At 44.5% G+C, this 18,547-nt stretch overlaps 1 protein-coding gene across 5 annotated transcripts in view; it reads right to left on the reverse strand.

Moving 5' to 3' along the window:
• Positions 1–18,547, reverse strand: part of ASB5 (ankyrin repeat and SOCS box containing 5) — a 114,457-nt gene that overhangs the window by 58,200 nt on the left and 37,710 nt on the right. For 2 of the 5 annotated variants that reach the window (XM_033942870.1, XM_033942846.1), the window contains exon 1: positions 10,496–10,723. The exons of the other annotated variants lie outside the window; for them this stretch is intronic. In XM_033942870.1, the coding sequence (XP_033798761.1) occupies positions 10,496–10,622 (127 nt within the window). In that variant the 5' untranslated portion in view covers positions 10,623–10,723. Of the gene's footprint in view, positions 1–10,495; positions 10,724–18,547 lie in introns of those variants that run through there. 5 annotated transcript variants of the gene reach the window in all.

An 18,547-nucleotide genomic window follows, 5' to 3' on the forward strand; every position in this document is an offset into this window, starting at 1 on the left:
CAGAAAGAAGAGGACAGATTGAAACATCCAGATTTTACTTCCACTGAAAGCAATGGAAATAAGGAGGACAGATAGAGACATCTGAGCTTTACTTCCACTGAAATTCTATTATAAACGTAAGAATCAAATTTTAATAAACTTGAAACTTGAAAGCAATGGAAGTAAAACTCGGATGTCTCAATCTGTCGTCCTTTTTCTGGAACCATATGGTAACCCTAGAGAAGCAGCACCAACCTGAGAAGCACTTGCTCTTGTTTCCTGTGGCAGATATTACCAAGTGCCTACTAGTGCCAGCTCTCTATCTGGTAGCAGGGAAAAGAAGCAGCTAGGCCAGGAGAACTGGGGTAAAGGGAAAAGACAACACAGGAGTGGCCTAGTGGTTAAAGCAGCTGTCTCAGCACCCTGAGGTTGTGAGTTTGATTCCCACTGTAGCTCCTTGTGACTCTGGGCAAGTTACTTGCCCCAGGTACAAAATAAGTTCCTATCTAAGATATGTAAACCACTTTGATTGTAACCACGCAAAAAAGCAGTATATCAAGTCCCTTTACCTTACTGTTCTATGTTCTCTCATATCCCCATGGTAACACCAAGTGAAAAGGTGAGTTCTAAAACCTGTCAAGTATTTTTGTTTTCAAAAATTACTTTTATTTATTTATTAATTTGGATTTATTAACCGCCTTTATGAAGAGATTCACCCAAGGCAGTGTATAGCAGTGCAATTCCAAATAAGACTTACAATTTTGTTAACAGTATAAACAGTAGTAAAAAGAACAAATACAATCAAATACAGTACAATGAATGAGGTAAACTCAAACTCAAATAGGATTACCATGAAACAGTTTTAGAAATATAACTAAAACAGCACTGAAATTCAAATAAGAGAGATATAATACAATGCCAGCATAATACTTGTGAGACATGTACTAAGCTCACTTCAGAACATTCAAATAACACAGATAAGACATTAATGCTTTTCTACAATACAGCTTATCATATATCTGTGGGGCCAAGTGCAGATATTAGTTGGGGAACCCAGAGAACATAATTTGAGGTTGAGGGGTGGTAGATTCAAGAGCAATGTCAGGAAATTCTATTTTACAGAGAGGGTGGTGGTTGCCTGGAATGCGCTCCCGAGAGAGGTGGTAGAGAGGAAAACGGTGATGGAGTTCAAAGAAGCGTGGGATGAACACAGAGGATCTAGAACCAGAAAATAATAGTAAATATTGAAGAACTAAGGCCGGTACTGGGCAGACTTGCATGGTATATGTCTGTATATGGCCTTTTGGTTGAGGATAGGCTGGGGAGGGCTTCAATGGCTAGGAGGGTGTAGATGGACTGGAGTGAGCTTTAACAGAGACTTCAGCAGTTGGAACCCAAGCACAGTGCTAGTAGTGATATACAGTAATTGCAGTATATAAGACACTGTATTGTATTGTAAATAAAATATAGAAACATGATGGAAGATAAAGGCCAAATGGCCCATCCACAGCATCTTTCTTGAATTCATACACAGTCTTTATCTCCAGTACCTCTACAGGGAGATTTTTCCATGCATCTACCACCCTTTCTGTGGGAAAAAAATATTTCCTTAGATCAGTGCACTTAAGCCATGCCTCTGCTGGGTCAGACCTGAGGTCCATCATGCCCAGCAGTCCGCTCACGCAGCGGCCCATCAGGTCCAGGACCTGTACACTAGCCCTCTATCTATACCCTTCTATCCCCTTTTCCTTCAGAAAATTGTCCAATCCTTTCTTGAACTCCAATACCTTCTGCTCACGCGGCGGCCCATCAGGTCCAGGACATAGAAACATAGAAGATGACGGCAGATAAGGGCCATAGACCATCAGGTCTGCCCACTCTACTGACCCACCCCCAAGTCTACTATCCTAGGGATCCCACTCCTGGTGACAGGTTCCCTTGGCTTAACCCTCTAAGGGATCCCACATGGGCATCCCATTTGCTCTTAAATTCTTGCACGCTGTTTGCCTCGATCACCTGCACCAGGAGCTCGTTCCAAGGATCAACCACTCTCTCGGTGAAGAAATATTTCCTGGTGACGCCATGAAATTTCCCGCCCCTGAGTTTGAGCGGATGCCCTCTTGTGGCTGAGGGTCCTTTGAGAAAGAGAATCTCTTCTTCCATCTCGATACGGCTGGTAATATACTTAAACGTCTCGATCATGTCTCCTCTCTCCCTACGTTCCTCGAGTGAGTACAGCCGCAAATTTTTCAGCCTTTCCTCGTACGATAGATCCCTGAGCCCCAAGACCATCCTGGTGGCCATCCGTTGCACCGACTCTACTCTCAGCACATCTTTTCGGTAGTGTGGCCTCCAGAATTGCACACAGTATTCCAAATGAGGTCTCACCATGGTTCTGTATAATGGCTGTATACTAGCCCTCTATCTATACCCTTCTATCCCCTTTTCCTTCAGAAAATTGTCCAATCCCTTCTTGAACTCCAATACCGTACCCTGTCCTATCACTCCCTCTGGAAGCGCATTCCAGTGGTTCTTAAAACTGTCCAGGGGGACCCCCAGTAAGTCGGGTTTTTAAGCTATCCCTAATGAATATATATCCCAATATTAAAAAAGCTATTAAATATGAGTTCTCATTATTCACACTTATTTATTAATAAATTCATATAACAATAAATAATCATATATCAAAAATAAATCTTTTCATCCCACACTACATATCACAACATAAACCCACAACAGCTCCCCCCCCCCCCCACACACACACAATCTACATAATAAATTGGATTACAGTCCATAGGAGGCTATTGGTTTTTACTTCTTTCAGACACTAGATGTTATAATTATCAAGTCTTTTCTTCATCTTAAACAGACTGACAAATTGTATCCTCCAAATTACATTCCATGGAAATGTGTCAAAAGTTTTATTGAGGAAGGAACAGCTCTGATCCATCTGTAGAATACAATTGAACCTTAGGGGTCTTAACAAAGTAGAGTGGAATTTGTTGTAAAATTGTGAGGGGATTGAATGTAGGTGATGATTTAGATTGGTGGCTTAGATAAAAGAAAGGAAGTGGGGGATTAGTTTATTCAGCTATTTCCTGTGCGGTAGAGTGTATTCCATAGTCTAACTGGTGCCTGGGTTGTGCCAAACCCTAGGTTTCTGTATTTTGTTAAAGATGTTGTATTTTGGGCATACTGATTTATTCATTTATGTGTTATTAGGTGGTAATGCTGTTTTTATGATTTGTGAAGGTTTGAAAGGTGATTTGAGCCTCGTGCAGTTACAGTTCCTGAGGACAATTGAGGGCGAAACACAGTTCTGTGTTGGGCTGACTGTGTATGACTTTCTGGATGTTTTGCTAGGAGAAGAGTGTAGTGTAGTGGTCAGAGCTATAGCCTCAGCACCCTGAGGTTGTGGGTTCAAACCCTGTGCTGCTTCTTGTGACCCTGGGAAAGTCACTTAATCCTCCATTGCCCCAGGTACATTAGACAGACTGTGAGCCCACTGGGACAGATAGGGAAAATGCTTGAGTACCTGATTTGTAACCCATTCTGAGCTCCTCAGGGAGGACAGGCTCAAAAGTTGAATAAATAGCCGTTCTGTGTCCAAAATTCTAGGGAGTGTTTTGAGCAGGCTTTAGGCGAGCTTAGACTTGGATGTCTTGAGTGATAATCAAACCTTTCCCAAGACGTCCAGGATGGAACTTAGATGTCCAGAGCTTTTAAAAGCATCTAAGGCAGTGGTCTCAAACCTACAGCCCGGGGGCCACATGCGGCCTACCAGATACTATTTTGAGGCCCTCAGTCTGTACTAGTGATGCCCACTCTTTGCAGCTTCCTCCGGCTTCCCCCCTAGCCTCCCACTGTTACCTTCAGATAATTACCGCAGCCTGCAGAGAGGATTGCCGGTGCTGTAGTGATCCTTGCAGACTGCCGTCCTCTGCAGCATGTTTCCTCTGCCGCAATCCTGCTCCTGATGTCAGAGGAGGGGCGGGACTGCTGAAGAGGGAGCATGCTGTGGAGGCCGATAGCAGCCTGCAAGGAATGCTACAGCACCTGTGATCCTCTCTGCAGGCTGTGGTAATTAGCTAAAACTAAGACTGGGAGGCCAGGGGGTAGCTGGAGGATGCTGCAAAGCAGGGGGAGAACATGTAGGCCTTCGGGGGGAGGTGGGGGGGGGTGAGATTTATAAACTATAAAAAGTTTTACCTCATGCAAAATTGTCATTTCTTTAATAAGACATTAACTATTTTTTCCTGCAGCCCTCCAAGTATCTACAAATCCAAAATGTGGCTCTGCAAAGGGTTTGAGTTTGAGACCACTGATCTAAGGGCTCCTTTTACTAAGGTGCGCATGCTACATTGCCCTGAGTGCTAACCCCGCACTACGCGCCAAATGCTAACGCAAGCTCTGTGCAGGTGTTAGCGTCTAGTGCACGCGGCAATGTAGCTCGCGCTAACCCCGCGCTAAAACCGCTAGCGCAGCTTAGTAAAAGGAGCCCTAAGTGCTAAAAAGGTATCCAAACTGACCAGATGACCACAAGAGGATTTAAATAATTACCCCCCCACTCCCCCACTGGCCACTGACCTCCTCCCACCCCACAAAGATCTGAATGAAACAGTATGAAGGGCAAAGGGGTATAAAATGGGTTACAGAGCTAGACTGAAGTAAACAGCACAGTAATCTTACATCAACCGTATATGAGAAAAATGTGCATCGCTGTCAAAATCTCCCAAACAAATTTTGCCCCTTTGACAGCTTGGACTCCTAAGGAAGGCTCATTGACGAAACACAGACCATACTGGGTCCATTTCCTATTTGTTTCTCAACGCAGTTATTTAATTACCACTCAACTCCTTCAGCTTCATTTTTTTCCCCTGCATTCATCCAGGTATTATACATTTTGGGCCATATTCTATAAACGGTAACTTAATTGTTTTAATTGGCTTTAGTCAGAGTGGTAATTGACCACATTGATTAAAACCAATTAAAAACTTGTTTTAAAAAAGTAGCACTAAGAGGCACTATAATCACGTCTACAGCAGGATGCCTAACAGCACTTTATGCCTAAGTAGGCATGGTTAGAGGCGGAGCGGGATAAGCGCGATTCACTAAAAATCTTAGGCATCTGCAATATAGGCCCCTAAAAACCTGCCCTACATTGCAGCCACCTAAGTTTTCTGGTGGGCGCCATTAGCCGTGATTCTTTAACTAGCGCCTAAGCATGATTGACATGTGGCTGGCGCCGTTTTCATACGTGATTGCCGATTTAGGCGCCGTTTACAGAATCTAGGCCTTTGTGTACACTGTATGCTCACAACTGTTTATGCTGTGGACTTTTTTATGCCCTCTTTTTTGTTTGTCTTTTTGAGTGCTTACTCAGCAGCACTGTCTGGTTAAATGCTGAATATTGTCAGCTAGGCAGGCACAAGCCATTTAAATGGGCAGGAGGTTATAGTCTCACAAGCAGATACTTCATGCATACAAATCTCAGCCTATATTTAGAAACAGCATTAGTACCAAGTCACCTGGTATATCATTTACCAGTACCAGGCACTTTGCACCACTTAGTAAACACAACTGAGACAGATCAAAAACATTCAAGCAAAAAGTAGAGCTACAAAGTCAATAAACAGGTCATACTGTACCTAAATCTCCATCTCCCCAAGGTCCATCCAGCCAGTCATCACTCAAGTAAATAGCACTCATAGCTGTTTCAATGAGCTTTCAAACATGCAAATGTGTTCAGCGTGGATAAGTGTAAAGTGATGCATGTAGGTAACAAAAATCTCATGCATGAATACAGGATGTTCGGGGCAGTACTTGGAGAGACCTCCCAGGAAAGAGACTTGGGAGTTATGATGGACAAGTTGATGAAGCCGTCCACGTAATGTGTGGTGGCGGCGAAAAGGGTGAACAGAATGCTAGGAATGATAAAGATGGGGGATCACGAATAGATCGGAGAAGGTTATCATGCCGCTGTACTGGGCCATGGTGCACCCTCACCTGGAGTACTGCGTCTAGCACTGGTCGCCGTACATGAAGAAGGACACGGTACTACTCGAAAGGATCCAGAGAAGAGTGACTAAGATGGTTAAGGGGCTGAGGAGTTGCCGTACAGTGAAAGATTAGAGAAACTGGGCCTTTTCTCCCTCGAACAGGAGACTGAGAGGGGACATGATCAAAACATTCAAGGTACTGTAGGGAATAGACTTAGTAGATAATGTCCGCTGGATTGAATAGAGAATGGGATGCCTGATAGATATTCAGAGTCATCTTTTGTAATTGATTTCACAACTTCATTCTCAGTGTGCAACTGAAGAGAGAGATTAGGGCATTCGTTCCATTTTGCCTTCAGTATGAGTCTTTATTATGCAACTGGGATGGAAGGGATAGATTAGGGCATTTGTTTCACAGCATCTTCGGCATTAATCTGTGATGTCATTACGTTTAGATAGAGACCCACAGTTGGGGGCTATCAAGTAGAATGAATTAATCTCTGAGATTCGCGTTATGTGACGTCAGCATGGTGGGCATGTTTTCATGTTCCAACATGGCGACGTTTTCACATTCCCACGTGGCGACGCCCCAAACATGTGACAGCGGACAGCATTAAAAATAGAGGAGTTTTTGGCAAGCATTTTTCAACTCTGGAGTAACACAGCCTGTCGTGTGCCAGAGAATGTTTAATCGCTGTGAGTAGTTATGTGAGAACTACTACGGCAACAAAATCTCCAGATCCAACAACCAAAGTTCAACATTTGGCGTTCCATATCCTCCAAACACGATCCCGCCACACCCCCCTCCTCCCCATCTGCCGATTAACTAGCTAAATTTTTCAATGAGAAAGTCACCACCTTAAGATGCTCCTTCCCTCCAACACCCTCCTACAACTCTCTGGTGCTCGCCGCCTCCAACACTAATCCATCCGAAGCCAACCATATCCCAGCCGATAGATCCTGGACCGCCTTTGATCCCGTCTCCGACTCCCAAGTTTCCAAACTCTGCCTCAAATTAAAATCCTGCAACTTTACCTTGGATCCCTTCCCCTCCTACTTATACGAAAATATTCCCACACAAGCCATCTCATCTCTCACCAAACTTATAAATTCCGCCCTACTCTCAGGCCTTTTTTCTGTAGAAATGGGACACATTGCATTATCCCCCCTACTGAAAAAAAGCTGATCAACCCCTCCACACCGTCCAGCTACCGCCCAATAGCTAACATTCCTCTTCTGACCAAGATGCTGGAGTCCATCATAGCTACCCAGCTCTCATCCTATCTTGAGAGATTTTCCATTCTTCTACCCTACCAACATGGCTTCAGACCCAACTTTAGCACTGAATCCCTTCTGGCCTCTTTAATTTCTAAAGTCCAACATCTTCACTCTTGCAACAAGTTCGCTGTCCTTCTTCAATTTGATCTTTCTGCAGCCTTCGACATTGTCCATCATGACATTCTTATCCTCCAACTTTCGGAAATTGGCATACACTCCACAGTCTTAGACTGGTTCTCGAAGTTCCTACATTCACGCTCCTACTTCGTTAACATGAACGGTACCTCATCCTCCCCTTGGAAACCGATTTGTGGAGTTCCTCAGGGTTCACCTCTATCCCCGATTCTTTTCAATGTTTATATGTCTTCCCTGAAACTCCTCCAACTATCCCCCTCTGAGACACTTTACACTTACGCCGACGACATCCTTGTCCTACTTGAGACTGATCCCAACCTCACCAACCTCTCTGACAACATCTCCTCTTGTATAACGAATCTCCAATCCTGGGCTCTCACCGTTCAAATGAAACTTAATGAAACCAAAACTAAACTACTCTGGCTAGGCCCAAAATTGGATCAGCTGCCCACCGTCATCCCATTATCCTCTGGCACCAAACTGCAGCTTGAGCACTCAAGCAAAGTTCTGGGAATCATCATCGACTCTACACTGTCCTTCAACGATCACTTAACTCCTTAGTAAAAAAATGCTTTTTCAACCTTCACATGCTAAGGAAAGTCAGATCCTGCTTCCACCAACAACACTTTGCTATCCTCGTTCAATCCATTATTCTACTGGACTACTGCAACTCCATTTACTTAAGCCTAACAAAGAAAAGTCTTCTCAGGCTTCAGCGGATTCAGAACACCGCGGCTAAATTAATCTTCGCAAAAAGCAAATTCGACCACGTCTCCCCGCTTCTGTCTAAGCTTCACTGGCTCCCAGTGCTCCTCAGGGTTCACTACAAATGCGCCTGCCTAGCCTTCAAGTCTCTACACGGCATCCTTCCTCCCCTGTTTCCACTATCTTGGCTCTCCCCGAATCCTAACTCCACCAGATCCACTCAAAAACTCATACTGTCATTCCCCTCTTTGAAGGGCATCTCCCATACAGGAAGACTTGGAACATCCCTCCTCTTCAGGATCACCGAGCTATGGAACAGCTTATCTGCCCCTCTTCGAAGTTCGCCCTCACTCCAACGTTTCAGAAAACATTTGAAAACTTGGCTTTTCTCTAAAATGTAAGCACTCCCTCCCTCTCCACTCTACTTAGTCCCCATCCTTCCTTCCTTTTTACCAAGCCCTCCTTCCTCCCATTGGAGTTCCTTTCTTTAGTAATTCCTGTAAACCGTGTCGAGCTCTACTTCCGTGGAGATGATGCGGTATACAAACTTAAGGTTTAGTTTAGTTTTAGTTTAGTGAGTCTATTAGGAATGATGTGTTTGGATATGGTGGGTTTCTATTTTTAACTATAAATATTAGAAAACACTTTAACAATAGTGCGTCAGTGGCCCATTTATATAGAAATAGTTTTGGTAGAAAATAGCCGTTTGGATTATGACACATATGCATGTCTTTGTTTTTAGCAATACAGCAACAGCTACTTCCCCCGATGAAGGTCTGATGACTGAAGCACTCAAGTAAATATGGAGCGTTTGGTATTTTGAATTCTGAAACCAGTGCTGGATTAGCAAATCGCTATTTAAGCTATGTGTTGCTGATTGATAGAAAATGATAGCAATCTTATGAACGGAAAGGTTTCACTAATGAATCACTAATGGATTATAAATTGAATTTTTTATATAGTAGTATGGACAGTTGAATCAATTTTATATATGAGATATACATTATTCATTTTAAATGAGGGATACACACTAATAGTCGCACATAAATAGAAAAAATGTGTTTCACAAAATAAGGGAAGGGATGGAGGCATTGGTATAAATGATTATTGCTTGAAAAAGGGACAGAATGTGGACTTGTGATAACGTATATTATGTGAGGTCCTATGCACTAAAAATGATCAACAATGTATGCTATACCTGCCTCCAATTTCACCACTTGAGGGTAACCTTGATAGGTTTTGTTATGATATAGGAAGAAGATGAATTTTCATTTAATTAAATAAAGAAAAATCTTGAAGGCTCGTTATTTCCAATTAACCCTATTTTGCTTGGAATATTATAATAGTGGGTTGGATTTTGTTTCAAATGATCAAGGTTTCAAGGTTTCAAGGTTTATTAAATATTTGATGGATCGCTTTCTCTATGCCTGTTTCTGAGACCAACATTTCCACATAAGAACAGCTACTGCCGTCCAGCCGGCAGGCCTGCCTCGTCAAAATGAGGCGGGCCCGCCCCATCCCCGCTAAGTCTAAGGCCTGATTATCCCAGGCTCTAGGCACCTGGGCCAATCAGGCCTTAGGGTTAGTGGGGATGGGCGGACCCGCTATGCCTACAGCCTGACTGGTCCAGGCTTCTAGAGCCTGGGCCAAACAGGCCTTAGACTTAGCGGAGATGGGCCAGGAAGGGACGGGCCCACCTCATTTCGACGAGGCGGGCCTGCCGGCTGGACGGCAGTAAGACCCGTCCGGCCAGCCAACCCTTTAGAGTTTAGTTGGGGGGAGGTTAGGGGGGTCGTTAGCGTGGGGGGTCCGGAGGGGGTGCGGCTTTCCAGCAGGAAGGGTTGGGCACCCTCCTGCCGTCGAACGGGAGTGTCGGGGGGGGGGGAAGCCTTCCGGCAGGAGGGGTTCAGTACCCTCCTGCCAGCGATCGGACAGGTGGCCGCTATACTTATCACGGCAGGGAGATCCTTTGCCGCAATAAGTGTAGCGACCGTGTCTACTCTAACCCGATTCTCTAACCGGTGTCTGTAACATGGACGCCGGTTACAGAATCGGGGATAGTGTAGGCCCAATTCTGTATAGGACACCCCTCCTGGGCGTCCTATACAGAATCAGAGCCTTTATGTCTAATAAATTGTACTTTGGAGGGCCTGATGGAATGTTCTTGTTAAGCGAAATGTTATCTCAAACAAAATTAGGTGAAACAGAAAAAGAATGCAGAATTCACAGCATTTGTTGCAGCCTACAAAGTTAACCATTTAATTTACGACAGCTATGCTCAAATAAACAAGCAAGTTACATTTATCCCTGCCTCTATATAAGATGTTTACCTTTCTAAACTGAACTGACATACCACACTTTGTAGCCATACCAGATATCGGGCTGACTTTTGAACTAACCTTGGCTGGTAAGAATACCCCAGCTGCTTTTCCGCTTACAAGCAGAAAACTCTTCGATACTTTCCAGACTTCTTTTCTTTATAAAGTGTCTCCGGCAGTCCCACAGTCCAGCAATGGGTTTAGACATTCTTCCACAGCCAATCCCTCTCACTGTCACGGGTTAGCCAGTTGTTTGTCTGAGAGCTTTTCACAAACACTCTTGTATAGTTACAACTGGCTGCAGTCCTGTCACTAACACTTGCTATGCTGAACTGGTAGGCACAGAGGGGGGGAAGGGAACGATGGCACTAGCATTTTCTATTTTTAACGGAGAGAAACAGCTTAAGTTAACACAAGACTTTCCTTTGATTTCTACAGAATAATGTTTTTGTCTTCTTTCTTGACTGAACCCTTAAATTATTTTAGTAAAATATTATTAAAAACTAAACATTCTTACATAAGAACTATGTGCAAAGATTGCAGAACAGAAAGACTTTACATATAACTCTCTGGACACACTTATGGGTTGAGCAGGCGGTAGATTTTCAGCTAGCACACGCTAATCCGGTGCGTGCGATAAAAACGCTAGTGCACCTTCGTAAAAGGAGCCCTTTGTTCTATAATACTGTAACCAAAGAGTATGCAGAAAAATTTAAATTCAGTAAGTGGCACACAAAGTTGGGCATTGGGAAAAATTGTTTGCTCAGTGCTGTTCTATACAGGGCATGGTGGAATACGCAGAATTTACAGAATAGCACTTTGCGCTGATACCTGAGACTAAAATAAAGTGCCAGGAATTATGCCTTCTAAAACCTTGCACACAAGGTGTAAATCCTTGCACACAATTGGGTGCACAACCCTTCAATTCTTTAACACTGCACATTACTTTTGAGAATGCTCATTTCTCTCCAATGGCCATGCCCCCTTTTGCACATGGTTCTTTATAGAATCGAACGGAGGAAGTTATGCGCACATTTCTTCTGTCATAATCATTCGTGGGTGCTGGGCAGGAGGAACTGGGAATCCCTTCTGCCGTGATCGTTTGGGGTGAGGTCGTAACCGGTGTCAGCAAGAGAGATTTGCCATCTCTCCTGGCATGATCGTTTGAGGGGGGGGGGGTTCGGAGGTGCCGGGCAGGAGGGACTGGGCATTCCTCCTACTGCGATCATCCGGGGGGGGGGAGGGGGGACACGCGTCTGGTGTCGGCAGGAGAGATTGGGCATCTCTCCTGCCATGATCATTCGGGGGAGTTTGCGGCGGGTGTCAGTAGAAGGGACTGGGCATCCATCGTGCCGCGCAATGTTCAGGGGAGTGTTCACGGGTGCCAGACAGGAGGGACTGGGTATCCCTCCTGCTTCACGATGTATGGGGAAACCACTAAACTTATCGCAGCAGGGAGATCCCTTGCCGCAATAAGCTCAGTGGCTGTGTCTGCTTACATTATAGATGTTTTATTGTACTCCGCATAGAATTGTGAGATATGCAGAATATAAACATGTAAATAAAAAGATAAATAAAAATGTAGGCCAACATTTTGCTGGCCTATATTGTACATGTGTACTGCAGGCCTACGGAGACATGTATGACTGCCTAAGGCTACTTCCGGGCCAAGCCTTAGGGGAGCTTAGACGGGCTTGCGCACCTCCCTAGGCTCTTGGAGGTGCCTCAAATGTAGGCAGCCTGCCTTGGGAGGTTTTTTTGGGGTTTTTTTTTTTAGAAAAAGTGTGTCATGATTAGCTGGTTAGGCAGCAGTTGGCCGCCTACAATCGGAATGCCGTTTATAGAATTCAGGCCAAAATGTCCAAACTTGGATTTGGACATCATTTTGAAAATGCCCCTCTTTATAAACCATCCTTCTCAATGCATAAGAGAAGTTTACAATTCCTTCAAATAAAAAGCAGCTACAAAGCACAAACTATTTTACCCAGAATGATATGTGATTATATGGGTTTTACTAAAGAATGGAAGAATTCAAATTGCAAGCTAAATTACTGTTGACAAATATCCTCAGATCAAAGGGTAAGGAGGAAAAAATGTGGTTACTTATAAGTACTAGTATGTACTTATAAGTACTAGTACTTATAAGTATAAGTACTTATAAGTACTAGTAGTACTTATAAAAAAAAAAAAAAAGAAAAAGACATTTGTAGCTTATGGGAAGATATGAGTGCAGAGGGAAAATAACAACTAAGAGCCCTATCAGAAAGATATGAAGAGAATGCAAAACCTATAACAAATCCAATATATGCAAGATTTCAGATCGGAGATTTTCATCTGAGTACAGGTTAAGACTAACGTAAGCAAAGAAAAATTGCAATTTCACTGGAACAGGGGAAATGGTTAACCAGAAATATTTTAGAACTTTCCATATAGCATGTAAGAGAAAATCTCATAAGTGCCCCGAATCGACCGCTGCGCTCGCAAGAAGAGAACCAATTACAAACGCCCTTGAGACCGCCCGAAAAAGACCTTACACGCACTACCTACCGTGCCTCTGGAACAAGCTACCTAACCACATAGGATCATAAGAAGGGCTACTGAACTTCAGGAAGGCAATAAAAACCCACCTCTTCCCTTGACCCTCTGGGAGTGCACCTACCCAAATTTCCAAACCTTACAAAGAGAAGCACCAGCCTTCCGCTGTCGTGAGTCTCAAACACTGTTGCACTTCATGTTGCCCATCATATAATGCTCTAACCCAGTGTTCTTCAACCTTTTTACAACCGTGGACCGGCAGAAATAAAAGAATTATTTTGTGGACTGGCAAACTACTAGGACTAAAATTTAAAAACCCCGTTTTCGCCCCATTTCCGCGAGCTCGGTCCCCGCAAACCATCTGATCCCATCTGCACAAGCCACAATTATGATTTTATATTGAACGTATTTCATTAAAGTATAAAAAGAAACAATATTCTGAACAATTGTGATTTTATAAATACAAATATACAGAGCATGGACCAACAAAACCCCTGTCTCCCCTCCCCTTCACATATATCCCCTCTACTATCAAGAAAACTGAACAAGCCAAGTTATTATAGAATGCTACATAGAAATATCATGCTAACAGAATACTGCAGTCCCCAGTTATGTCTCTAGCAGGATATATAATTCAAATCTGATATATTCTAATGACAAAATAGAAATAAAATTATTTTTTTCTACCTTTTGTTGTCTCTGGTTTCTGCTTTCATCTTCTTTTCACTCTTTTCCTTCCAGCATCTGCCCGTTCCATCCAATGTCTGCCCTCTCCCCCTTCCATATGTATCTGACTTCTTTCTATGCCCCTCTTCCTTGTCCATCCCCCTCTCTCCTTTTTACATCATTCATTCCAGCTTCACTGCCTTCTTCATTTTTATCTCTCCTACACCAGATCTAGCATCTTTATCCCTCTCTCATTTCTCTGCTGACCCCTTTTCCAGCATCAATGTCTCTCTACTTTCTCATTCCTCTCTCTCCCCTTTCTCTCATCTGATCTCTCCATTCCACCCTGACCCCCTTCCCCTCCTGTAATCTCCCTGGCAGCTGTTTCCTTCCTTTTTTCTTTCTCATAAGAACATAAGAAGTTGCCTCCGCTGAGTCAGACCAGAGGTCCATCGCGCCCAGCGGTCCGCTCCCGCGGTGGCCCATCAGGCCCATTGCCTGAGCAGTGGTCCTAGACTATTTTTCTAATCTATCTCTACTCCTATCCCTATCCTTAATTCTTATCTGTACCCTTCAATTCCCTTATTCTCTAGGAACCTATCCAAACCTTCTTTGAAGCCATGTAACTTGTTCTGGCCTATCACAGCTTCTGGAAGTGCGTTCCACATATCCACCACCCTCTGGGTGAAAAAGTACTTCCTAGCGTTTGTTCTAAACCTGTCCCCTTTCAATTTCTCTGAGTGCCCCCTTGTACTTGTGCTTCCCCATAATCTGAAAAATCTGTCCCTGTCCACTTTTTCTATGCCCTTCAGGATCTTGAAGGTTTCTATCATGTCTCCTCTAAGTCTCCGCTTCTCAAGGGAGAATAGCCCCAGCTTTTTTAGCCTGTCAGTATATGAGAGGTTTTCCATACCCTTTATCAGTTTAGTTGCTCTTCTCTGGACTCCCTCGAGTACTGCCATGTCTTTCTTGAGGTGCGGTGACCAATACTGGACACAGTACTCCAGATGTGGGCGCACCATTGAGCGATAAAGTGGCAGGATGACTTCCTTTGTCCTGGCTGTGATGCCCTTCTTAATGATTCCGAGCATTTTGTTTGCTTTCCTTGAAGCTGTGGCGCATTGTGCCGATGCCTTCAGTGTTGTATCCACCATTACTCCCAGGTCTCTTTCAAGGTTACTTACCCCCAGCAGTGATCCCCCCATTTTGTAGCTGAACATCGGGTTCTTTTTTCCTACATGCATGACCTTACACTTCCCTATGTTAAAACTCATTTGCCACTTATTGGCCCACTCTTCCAGTGTCGTCAGATCCTTTTGGAGATTTTCACAGTCTTCCGTTGTTTCAACCCTGCTGTATAGTTTGGTGTCGTCTGCAAATTTAATGACCTCGCATTTTGTTCCCGCCTCCAGGTCATTTATAAATATATTGAAAAGGAGAGGACCCAACACCGACCCCTGCGGCACCCCGCTCGTGACCCATTTCCAATCTGAATAGTGACCCTTCACTCCAACCCTCTGTTTTCTGCCTGCCAGCCAGTTTTTGATCCATCGGTGGACCTCCCCTTGTACCCCGTGGTTCCATAGTTTCTTAAGAAGTCTTTCGTGTGGTACCATGTCGAAGGCCTTCTCCCTACCCTCCTTCCTTTTTTTCCTTCTCCCTTCCCTCCTCCCTCTATCCAACATTAACTTTCTTCCCATCCCTTTCCCTCCTCCCCTCCCAGCAGCATCTCTCCTTCTAACTCCCTTCAAGTCCAGTAACAGCTCTCCCTTTTCCAGCACCTTCCCAGCCTCCTACAATGACTTCCTCCCCTTCCAGCAGCTCTCGGTACTTGCCTGCAGGAAGTTGCCGGTAAATCACTGCCCTGGCAAATTGGAGAGCTGGTGGGAGGAGAGACAGCCACTGTGAAGGCTCCCCAGGATCTTGTTCGCACACGCTGACCATCTCCTTCCACCTGCACCTCAATCTGCAGCTCTCTCCGGTCTAATCGCAACTTCCCCGCGGCCCTCTTCAGCAACTCGGCAGGGGTAGCGATCAAGACACGCTGCCGACGTCGGGACCTTCACTCTCTGAGTCCCGCCTATTTTGTTTCAACTTCCTGTTTCTGAACAGGCGAGACTCACAGAGGGAAGGCCCCGACGTTGGCAGCCTATCTTGATCGCCTGAGGCTGGGAGGAACATTAATCAGCAGGAACCGCAGTCGGGAGGAACCGCAGTCAGCAGGAAATTTAACTGCCGACTTGATCTCGCCGGCCCGGTGCGGACCGGCAGAAATTTTCTGCGGACCGATACCAGTCCGCAGACCGGCGGTTGAAGAACTGTGCTCTAACCTACCAAGTCACCATAGGTGGCAAAATATATAGCTTCCACTGTGCAAAGTCCCGCCACACTACCTACTACATACTATGCCCGACCACACCATGTTTTTGTCATATATTGCTTTGCCACATTTTGTCATACTGTCACCTTTTCTCACTCAGTCTACAAAGGCCTAGATTCACTAATCTTCCTTTCTATATCTAATCCGTGGGCAATTACAGGCAGGCTGGCAAATTCAAAAAAGGCCAGCATGCAAATGGGGGTGATCAGAGGAACGCCCCCCCCCCCCCACCAACCACACAGATCGCTAGTGAGCGATCCTGAAGCATGTGCAGACTATCTTCTTTGTCTGTAGATGGTCTGCGCATGCTTACAGAGCTGCAAGCTGCTTTGTTTTCTGTTTTTTAACTTTTTTTATATACTTTGCAAGCCCATGGTTTTAACCCGCACTGCAGGGAAGGGCAGGCCAGTTGGGGCTGAGCAGGGCAGGTGAGTCAGGGCTGGGCAGAGCAGAGCAGGAGAGTCGGGGCTGAGCAGAGCCGGTGCTGGGCAGATGAGTCAGGGCTGAGCAGAGCTGGAGAGTCAGGGCTGAGCAGGACGGCAAGAGTAGAGTCGGGGTAGAAAGTATGGCAGCAGAGAGCTGGGCAGTCGGAAAGGACCTGAGCGACTGGTCCCCACCAGTCGCTTCTTTTTTGGATCGGCCAGCCCAGTCGGTGTTCTTGGAAATGTTTAGTGAATCGCGTCCTTCCTACATTGCATGCCTTTTACCCTCATTTGCATGAGCGGATCGGAATCTGATCGGCCACGAGGTTAGTGAATCAGGTCGGGGTCGCAAACACGATCGGTTTGCTTAGTGAATCTAGCCCAATGTATAGTATAGTATCTTTGATACTATACTTGCCACACTGTCTACCATGCTACAAATTCTCATGATATGCCCACTACATAATATTTGCCATCCCGTGTCTACCGCGCTACGTTCTACCATGTTACATATCATATTGTCATGTCAAACTAGATTAGCCATCTACCATACTATGTTTGTCATGTTATGTTTATATATAACAGTTTGCCATGTTATATTCGCCATACTATGCTTGTATATATATATACTTTGCCATGCTATGTCTGCCATGCTATGTTGTATATATAATACTATGGTTGCCATGCTATGTTAGCCACGCTTGTAATACTATGTTTGTTATGCAATGTTTGCCATGCTATGTTTTGTCATACAATGCACGTCATACTATGTCTTACCATACCATATTTGTCATGTTATGTTTTACCATGCTTTGTTAACTATGTTTTGCCATCTCTGTCAATGTCCTGCCATGCCATGTTTGCCATCACTTTGGATAAATACACTTTAAACTTGTAACCCGTTCTGGGGTCTCCTAGGAGGACAGGAGGGTGTAGCGCAGTGCTTAAGCTACAGCTTCAGCACCCTGAGGTTGTGGGTTCAAACCCACGCTGCTCCTTGTGACCCTGGGCAAGTCACTTAATCCCCACATTGCCCCAGGTGCATTAGAGAGATTGTGAGCCCGCCGGGACAGACCGGGAAAAATGCTCGAGTACCTGAATAAATTAATGTAAAACCTTTCTGAGCTCCCTAGGGAGAACGGTATAGAAAATTGAATAAAAAAATAAATATAAAACCAAGTAAGTAATTAAGTACATAAGTAAATAAATAACTAAGTCATTTGCTGAACTTAATCTAAATAAAGTTAGTGAAATTGGGTAAACGAAGCAGCCAAAGCTCACCTAAGGACGAGAGGCAATAATCAAACTGCCCTCCTGGGTGTAAACTCCTCAGGTACCAATAATTATCAAAGCAAGCCACACCAGTAGTTCTGCTTAGATCACTGAATTAAGCCCAAACAAATAAGAAGCATTAGCGAGGTAAAATCACATCAGCTAAAAGTTGAATAGCAGAGCTTACAAAGGAAACACAAACTGCATTATTCAATTTGCAGAATAATGAAATGCTTTTTGTATCTCATTTTCACGCAGCTTGCATGGTTGAGGAGTAGCCTAATGGTTAGTGCAGTGGGCTGAGACTTTGGGGATCTGGGTTTGATTCCCACTGCAGCTCCTTGTGACCCTGGGCAAGTTACTCAATCTTCTGTTGCTCCAGGTACGTAACTTAGGGCTCCTTTTGCTCCTATGAGCATGAGAGTACTTACATTGCCAGCCCACGCTAAAATCCACTAGTGCCATTTAGTAAAACCCAGTGTTAGATTGTGAGCCCACTAGAGACAGAAAAGTACCTGGATATATGTAAACCATGTTGACTGTATCTACAAAAAGGCAATATATCAAATCCATGACCCCTGTGACATAATAACATACATTAAGGGAAAATAATGCAGGATTCTGAAATTTAGGGCTCCTTTTACAAAGCCGCGCTAGCGGCTTTAGCATGCATGACTTTTCATCACGCGCTAACCCCCGCGCTGTCCGAAAAACTACTGCCTGCTCAAGAGGAGGCAGTAGTGGCTAGCCCAGCCGGTGGTTTAGTGCGGCTTTGTAAAAGGAGCCATTAGTATGTGCTATTTGGCAAAAAATTGTACATTATTCCTTCAGCAAAAGTAATTACCACCTTAATGTGTT

This window comes from Geotrypetes seraphini, chromosome 1, assembly GCF_902459505.1.
Source record: "Geotrypetes seraphini chromosome 1, aGeoSer1.1, whole genome shotgun sequence".
Lineage (NCBI taxonomy): Eukaryota > Metazoa > Chordata > Amphibia > Gymnophiona > Dermophiidae > Geotrypetes > Geotrypetes seraphini.